At 36.5% G+C, this 8,827-nt stretch overlaps 1 protein-coding gene across 2 annotated transcripts; it reads right to left on the bottom strand.

Annotated features, from left to right (window-relative positions):
• Window positions 1–466: 466 nt before the first annotated feature.
• Window positions 467–7,568, bottom strand: LOC103714865 (superoxide dismutase [Cu-Zn]-like). Of its 2 annotated transcripts, none has more exons than XM_008802300.3 (8): window positions 7,471–7,568; window positions 6,737–6,826; window positions 6,511–6,612; window positions 6,310–6,405; window positions 6,077–6,108; window positions 5,909–5,984; window positions 948–1,001; window positions 467–793 (listed from the first exon to the last, which is right to left on the bottom strand). In XM_008802300.3, the coding sequence occupies exons 2-8, from the start codon at window positions 6,810–6,812 to the stop codon at window positions 765–767; spliced, it is 465 nt and encodes a 154-aa protein (XP_008800522.1). In that variant the 5' UTR covers window positions 6,813–6,826; window positions 7,471–7,568; the 3' UTR covers window positions 467–764. The 2 variants fall into 2 exon arrangements, with proteins under 2 accessions (XP_008800522.1, XP_008800523.1); XM_008802301.3 differs by lacking the exon at window positions 7,471–7,568 and adding an exon at window positions 7,328–7,464.
• Between the last annotated feature and the right edge of the window lie 1,259 nt (window positions 7,569–8,827).

The following is an 8,827-nucleotide window of genomic DNA, read 5'->3' as shown; positions in this document are numbered from 1 at the left end:
TGTTTTTTAACCTCTACCTGCATTTATAAGACACAATTTGGTTACAATCGGCAGTCGATAATTGTTGTGCATGGATGCTGAGCTACATGCTAAACGGGGAGAAGCCCTCCGCATTCAATTGCAGAACACAATTCCTGAAAGGACTGAAGGGAGACCATACAAGGTTTGGTGAAAGCATGGTGCTTCCCTGGTTGCCAACTACCATGAGTTAGAAGGCACCAGTGTCTGGCACATGGCGGTGCAAAACATGGATGGTTGCAACAAGATGAATAGATGGCAGAGATCGCATTGGATGCACCAATTACAGCAATTCCCACACTCTAAATATTGCATGAGAGAAAGCATGGATGGGTGCAAAACACAACAGTGGATTCTCATATGATGAATGCACTCAAATTCTGGAAGAGAGAAAGCATGAACAGGTGCGGTCTCATTGAAGAAAACACAAAAGGCAGTAATATCCACATGATAATGCACTCTCACTTTCAGTTAGGGCCATGTCTTGTCTTGTAACAAATTGGAGAGTATTAGATGAAGCTCAGGAAGTTTGTATTGTAATAATGGAAATAATTTGCCACCGATGTTTACTTAGTTCTTTGTTTATTTATTTGACGATTAAACCTTAGATACAGCATACAAATATATGTTCTTCTCATATAAATGCTGCACAAGTTTTCTTATTCGACTTACGCTATTGTTTTCCCATCAAGGAACATGGAAAAGGAAACATGCCGTTGGTTTGCAGTGCACGGGCCCTGTAATCTTCACAAATGGCCTCGCAGTCCAATGATGCCTGGAAAATAACAGAAACTGGCTCCGTAAGTTAAAAAAGGCAAGGTGGTCAATTCAATATATAAACCCAGAATAGAAGCAATGTTCCCATTTGAGGAGAACAGAACAAGGAGAAATAGTTCATTGCGTGAGATGTATAGTTCCAGAAAACCCACCACAGGCAACTCTTGCACCAGCATTTCCAGTGCTTTTGCTAAGCTCATGTCCACCTAAAGTAGAAAAAGAAAATTGTTTCAGCCTTATCTGCCCACATGAGCTTTTGGAAGGGGGAAAGATGCATAAATGCGTAAGTGCATGCATGAGTGTGTGTGCGCGTGTGCGCGTGTGAGAGAGAGCGCAGAATGAATGCAACTTGCACATGAAGAACACTCAACTATGAATATAAAAAACATGAAGGCATACTTGATATTATACTTGCAATATCTGAATGTGGCCGTGGAGCATTAAAATAACGGAGGAAGACAAGTGCTTGAGGCCCCCGCCATTGCGGGCATCTAGAAAGAGTCAAACCTACGCAGCCTTATCCCTGAGTATAGAGAGGCAGTTTCCATGTTTCGACGAGTGACCTTCAAGTCATCATGGAGCAACCTTACGATTGCACCAAGGCTCATCCTCAATGGAGCATTAAGATAATAGTTTAAAATTTCTAAGAATTCACAGCTAATAAATGCAACTTGGGTTTAACTTGCCCCAATCAGCTAATAGGCATCTAGTTTGCATGAGACTAATGAATAGTACGAATTCGCCTACATGAATCAACACCTATAATTTCAAATTAAAATTCTTCACTCATAATCTTCTTAGAAATCAATACTTCCTTGGAAATTGGGCTCACAACATTCTCAATAAAACCTTTATGGGTGTCACACCTGCTGTACTTTGAAAGGAGACCTTTGAATTCCCTTATCTACAATCCATAGTCCATACAATATCCTACCTATCAGCAACATATGTAACTCAGTTTTCAGTTGATCTCAAAACCTCAATTAATGGACACTGCTCACAACCTTTTAAGAAGCTCTATGGATGAGAAGCTAGTTACCATACGCAATCTCTCCACAAAGGTTGGGAACCAGCCAAGGAGAAGAGATAATATGAGGAACAATGAAATCATTAATCCTACGATCCCAAGATTTTCAAGATGTGTTAAATCTAGGGATTTCATATGAATATCCTTGCCAATGTCTTCAGCATCTTCCTTTCTCTACTTCCTCTATGTAGGTAATTCAAGTAAGAACATGTTTGTTTCCTAGAAACAGCAGGGCCTTAACTTGAGTTCAGTTGGAGGTGGGCACTAACTGTTTGCTTCCCGAACTCTGGAAAAGTTCCCAGTTCACCTTAAAATAGGCTTTGCACTGGGGAGGAGAATGAGGGAGTGGAGTGGGGGTAAGCAAAGCAATTCTCAGAGCAAAGCACTTAATGCTACTTTCACTCCTTACAAATTAGTCATTTAAGCAATATTTAAGTGATAATTCTTATATAATATTTTAGTGATTATCTTGATGTCTCCAAATTACATTTCCTATGCAGCAACTTCCTGCAAACCAAACAGCAGACTTAGCCAGAACTTGAGTTCAGCACTGTGAAACAAACATGATCAGAACTAAGGTACGCGGTACCGACTGTACCGACGTACCGGTGGGCATCGGTATCGGTACGGTACCGAATCAAACCGAGCCGAACCGGTACTGTACCGATGGGGCTAAAAGCCAAAAAAAAATTGGAGCCGGTACGGACTGGTCGGTTCGGGCCAGTATCGGTTCGGTATGGGCCGGTACCGAATTGGTACGGGTCGGTACGGGCCGGTACGCATCGGTACCGGTCGGTACGGGCTGGTACGGTTCGGTACCGAAATATGTAGTTGTACCGTACCGGTAGGGTCCGGTACCGATATGTACCGGCCGGTACCGGCCCGTACCAACCGGTACGGCAAACCATGATCAGAACTCATTTAAAAACCCAAGTTCAGATGCTTCTATCACTTACAAGCAAGCAGGCATGCCCTAAGTGTATATATGTAGGAGTCTGATATTTCACGTCAATAAACATTAAAATGTACCAACCAACATAACACTCCAAGTTTATCTCCTCTCAGAATGTGATATATCTCCCAAATATAGTATCTAGAAACGCTTAGAAGATGGCATTCCCAAGCAATATATGCAATATAGAAATACAAGTAGAAGAGTGCCTAGAATTCTTCATGTCAGGGTAATATCCTGCGAGTAAACTCTCTCTTTTAATCGCCAATAAATAATATAAATGCAGTCTACAGTTAGGCAGTCACTTGGACCCGTGAACACAGACCTAACCAGAATATCCAAGCCAAACTCAAAAATTTATGGTCGAGTATGGGTCCAAAGTTAATGTATAAAACTTTTTTGAACTGAGTATAGGTCTAGCAAATGTCCATGTGAACCAGACCAGACTGGACCCAATAATACAATTATTTAGGGCATGGAGCTAATTCTTAGGAACCTGACTCAATCTGGAGCTGATAGCTTACCAGATATATAATGTATACTTTTATAAATTTTGCATTTCTTATACATTATACTAATTGCACTTTGAAGCTATGTCATATGAATTATCTTAAGGACTCAAGGGAGTTTGGCTCAATAAATAATGGTATCCACTTGGTACCTGGACCTGATACTTATCCAATACAAACTCGACAAGGGGCGAGAAGCATATGGATCTTAACACCACTATTTACAATTACTGACATGACTTTAAACATAGGTAACCACTTAAAGTTATGGAGGATTGGAGATTACTTATTTGGGGCTTGGACAGATGGGGTTCGGCAGTTGGATGAGGGTATGTTGCCTACAGTATGGAGAATATTTAATATGACATCCTCTACTTTAATTTACCATGCTTATCAATTCCAGAGTTAGAAAGGGAGGTCAGTGTTTTTTAACATCTCTCAACTTTGATTCTGTTAGTTATGGTTTTCAGCCTTGACCCAAATGGTCGAAGCCATGTTTTCAAACTCTTTGAAAAGGAGATCACATACGAATGCTAGAATACTAGTTTCTTTTAAAGCAGGAATACAAGCATGTGGAAAAAGATATAAAAAATATACTACCCATAATTGAAAATGCCATAGATTGTGGTGTGAAGCCACACCCAATAGATGGTGGCACCATAAGTAGCATTCCTACTTTATTCTGAAACCAGTCCATAATAACTATTAAAGAATTATGAGTTATTTTTTCACAACTATGGAATGTAAGAAAACCCTTTTTTAAAATATCTTGTCAATATTTAATGTAACAGAGTTCAACCAAAATCAGCTTCTAATCCATTAGATGCTTTCTAATGCAGAGAGGAAGAGTGTAGGGATTTTTGCCCATCACATGACTTTAACTTTCAGCTGAAACCCTAAAAACAAAACCAAAGCTTTTCAGATTCTCCCCAAAATGATCCGTAACCAACATTGGTTATGGAGTTTCAGCTGACACCGGTCTGCAGAGTCATTTCTTATGTATATACGTGCAAGGTGTTCTTTTCTAACAACTTGTTAATATATTTGATTTCTGGAAAATAATTTATAACTATTAGACTTTGATTCTACAAGTTTTAAGAAAACAAGAAGCATTTATGTGTTTGGCCGCAATCAGGAATAAGTAATCTTTTTCAAAACTTGTAAGAACTTTTTTTTGTTAGCGTGCATGCATATATTCTGCAACCCACCCCCCACAAAAAAGAAAAAAGATTGGACATCTTGAATAGTGGATTTCAAGATTTAAGCTCAAATTTGTAAGATTTGTTTCCCCTGCAAGGTGTCAATTGCCAAAGCCCAATAGGGTTCTAAGACACTTTACAATCCTCTTTCCTAGACTTTAGAGATCAATCATCTTTAGCTGCAGAACCTGTAGAACTATAAATAAAACAAAAGTCTTCTTAGCTTCCATAAAAATATGGATAATTTATTTTCATGTCATTTGTAACATTATTTGCAATTCATATCCAACACAATCATACTTACAACAATGTATATAGATTGTCATGTGCTATACTTTCCTAAAAGAATTGAACAATATATAAACTCTTAAATGATATCAATGATATCATATGCATTTTAACATTTTCTTAGTTGTTCACGTTTATAATTTATTAGTTTCATCATCATAACAACCTAAACTATTCATGCATACATCAATATACTTTACAATGATATCTAAGGTATCTTCTCAACTTGATTTCTCTAGTTTCTCTATTATATCTCATTTTGAACACCCCTTTTTTTTGCTTTCCCTATTCCTTTCTTTATAGTTAAGGTTTTAGAACTCAGCAAAATCTAGCAAAGCAGTTGAAACTGCTGAAAGAAAACTTCATAAGCTTGGTCTACATTGAAAGGAAACCTTCTTTTGAACCTTGGATATTTACACAATGATGCTAAAAAGTAGAATGAATTGCCAAGACGCATAAAGCCATAACAGTGGATTTTTTGTAATCATGCAGTGCTCAGCATGCAAGAGATGCCAACACAAACACTAGAGTTCTTTTAATTTCACGGCGCGCGGGGGGTGGGGGTTTGAATGCTCAAGCATGTATGTTGTTTTGGAATGGCATATGGATATAGCAAGCTCCATGCCAGAGCATCTAAACAGGTTAAAATCTAAAATACAGGTACAATAAGAAAACATACTCGTAAAAATTATGTGCAGGCATGCAATTGAGATAATAAAATGGCACTGACTGACATAAACCAATTAGGGTGATGATAAAAACTATAACATAGTTTGAATATGTAAAAGAGAAACAAGCAAATCATTAGATGCTAGCATGAATGGAGATAGAGATTTTAATGACTTGCTAGCTCAGGCATGCTTTTGGTGAAAACTGAAAATAAATAAATTAAAAATAGCATATATACAAATTGATACTCGACACATCATAACTAATTGTTCCACATCATCAGATATTAATGCCTGAAATTAATGAAACATGAGGTTAGCATTAACATTAAAAAGTCTTATAATTCTTTCTTTTTGGTACAGTAAGTCTTATAATTCTTTAATTTTAAGATTTTTAAATCATTCATTTTTCAATGCAAACAAGTAAAGTGAATTAGAATTGTGATAAGATACATTTCGAGAAAGTTTACCCTTTCCAAGGTCATCAGGATCAGCATGGACAACAACAGCCCTTCCAATAATGGCAGTCGGTCCAATGAGAGGAATCTGCAAAAGAGAATAAACTTAGAAAAGTTTCGAAGATAGATTTAATAATTATCTCATTAGAAACATATTAAACATAAGGAAAAAGTAAATACCTGGTTGTCAACAATGCTAAAATTAACAGTACCTGAAACATCGAACCAAAACCACAAAAGACTATTAATTGAACAATAAACATCTAGTTTTCCAGCAACCAGCTATGCATAATGCTTCAGTAAACCCCTTCAAGCATACGTAAAACACCACTGCTAATACCAATTTGCCATTTTTAAATGTTATGGAAACAATTATGCAGCACCACAAAGTGGCCATGACAAATAGATCATACCATCTTCGCCAGCAGTCACATTTCCAAGATCACCAGCATGGCGGTTCTCATCTTCAGGTGCCCCATGTTCCTTCCCAGCAGGATTAAAATGCGGCCCTGCATTTGAAAAGAGCATTAGAATGACCCACAAATCAAGCACTTCAATCATATTCTGGTGAAATTACTTAAATAATCGGAAGCTCAAAAACAAGAGCTCACTACCAGTAGACATGCAACCATTGGTGGTGTCACCAAGAGCGTGAACATGGAATCCATGAAGCCCTGGCTTAAGCCCATAGATGTTTGCAGTTACCGTGGTAGGACCTGAAACAGACGTCAAAAACTCCATCAACAAATGTGATTTTAAAAAAAACTTCAGTATGATCTTGCATAACAATCGATATTTGATCAATAAATTGCTAGCTACTGAATTCTAGGAATAATTTACCATCTCCTTCCTGGAAGAAGTGCACAGTGCCTGTGACACCCTCAGTGCCGCCAAGAACAGCAACAGCCTTCACCATTTTTTGTGCGTGATCTGTACATCAAAGATCAAACACAAAACAAAAGTCGCAAGACCAAACACAAGATGATGTTTGTAACGAGCATCACAACGAGAATTCGAGAAATAGTATGACCGATATCAAACTACAGATCCAGGAGAGCAGTAAAAAAATTAATTCTTTCACTGCAATTATGAGCAAAAATTTATTTACCGTTAAACAAGTCTGTTGCCGATCAAATTTAACAATTAAAAAGGAAAAGTTGATAGTTTTGCTTCATACGAGATTAAATGATCAAATAACTCGGTACTAATTAACAAACAAACAGTCTAATTTACGGTAGCCAGGAAATCATACATGTAAGAAATGCTTCGAGACTCCATAAGAAATTAACAAGACAAAAAAAGAAAAAGAAAAACTCAAATTCGACGTAAACGAAGGATAAGAAATCAAAGTTTAAAGAAACAAAAGTTAGATCACAACAAAATAAGAAATCAAAGTTTTCAAGATTTGTTATCCGATCGAAAGAAGCATACAAGGATCGCCAAAGAAAAGAATCGATCGGGTGATCGTTTGGTTGAACCCTAACAGTATGGTATCAAAATCGAACTCGTCGCGAGATTCTAAACGCTTAGCATCGATTGGATCAAGAGATTCTCTTGTGTGCTGTTTGGCTTACCTCAGGCCACCCCTTGGAGCGAGGGATACGAAAGCCAAAAAGAAGAGCGGGAGGGGACAAAGAGACCGACCGCTGCTTATCTATCGAGCGGCACGAGCACCAACGGTGAAATTATGTTCACCGCCCAGTGAGCGTAAGAGAGCTTTGACCGAAGGCAGCGTAGAATTAGTAAATAGGTTTGTGACAAAACGGTAAGATTAAAATAAAAAGAAAATTTGTAAAATATTTGTAAATTTTTTATAATGGAAGACTACAGACCTGTGGTAATGACGAGGTGAAACTCTCTCTCTCTCTCTCTCTCTCTCTCTCTCTCGCTCTATATATATATATATATATATATATATATATATATATGTATGTATGTATGTATGTATGTATGTATGTATTTATGTATAATAATTTTAATTTTTTTAATTTTGATTCTCTTAGTCATTAGAATGGAAATACATTTTTTGTTTTGCAAAACTGATAATAAATTAGAGTGTCCTAAAAGTTCTAGAAATTAAAATATGAGCATTCTATTTATAATTAGAGCTCATGAGTCCTTTTGAGGGGGCTGACTTTCTGCTTTTATTTAATAATATCTATAATAAAGGCCTATTTGAGGGGGCTGACTTTTTGCTTTTATTATTATAAAAATAATTTAAAATGATGATTGTAATAATATGTTATATTATGCTTATAATAAAATATAAGAATATGTTATATTATTATTATGTATTACTATAATAATATAATATATTATACCATTATAATATAATAATATAATATAATACAACATAATATATTTTTTAATTTATTATGATATTATAGTATAATATAGTATAGTATAATAATATATTATGATATGATATAAGATGTAATCATGAGATTTGTTAGTCAATATTTTGATCATTAAATTTTTTTTATTAAAATCAAAATAGCTTTTCGATATTGGTCAGAAAGTACTTTTAAGGAGAAGCTCCAAAATAGAGCTTTTTTCAAGTAACCTTTTCAGCTTTCCAGTAGAGCCAAACAACTTCCTTATTTTTTATCAAATGCTGCTATATCATCCAAAATTATTTTTAGAGGGTTAAAAAATCTTTCCTGGCCCTCTAAAAGCTCTACTAAATGTATCCTAAAGCATGTAAGGCGGCTTACCAAACCATGCAGCTGCTCTTTACGAAATTCGAAGGGGGGGGGGAGGGAGGTGAGCTCACCTGTGGGTATTGGAAGTTTGCAGGTGTGAACGGAATCTTCAGTTACCGCCAGCGAGCATTCTAAAGTCCCCCAAAGTCGGCAGCCAAATCCTACAGGCTATAGATGACGATTAGTTGGAGACTTGGAGCCAAAAAAAAAAAAAAAAAAAAGCCTATAC

This window comes from Phoenix dactylifera, chromosome 12 (genome assembly GCF_009389715.1).
Source record: "Phoenix dactylifera cultivar Barhee BC4 chromosome 12, palm_55x_up_171113_PBpolish2nd_filt_p, whole genome shotgun sequence".
Classification (NCBI taxonomy): domain Eukaryota; kingdom Viridiplantae; phylum Streptophyta; class Magnoliopsida; order Arecales; family Arecaceae; genus Phoenix; species Phoenix dactylifera.
Note: the sequence above shows the minus strand (reverse complement) of the source record. Positions and strands in the feature narration are given on the sequence as shown.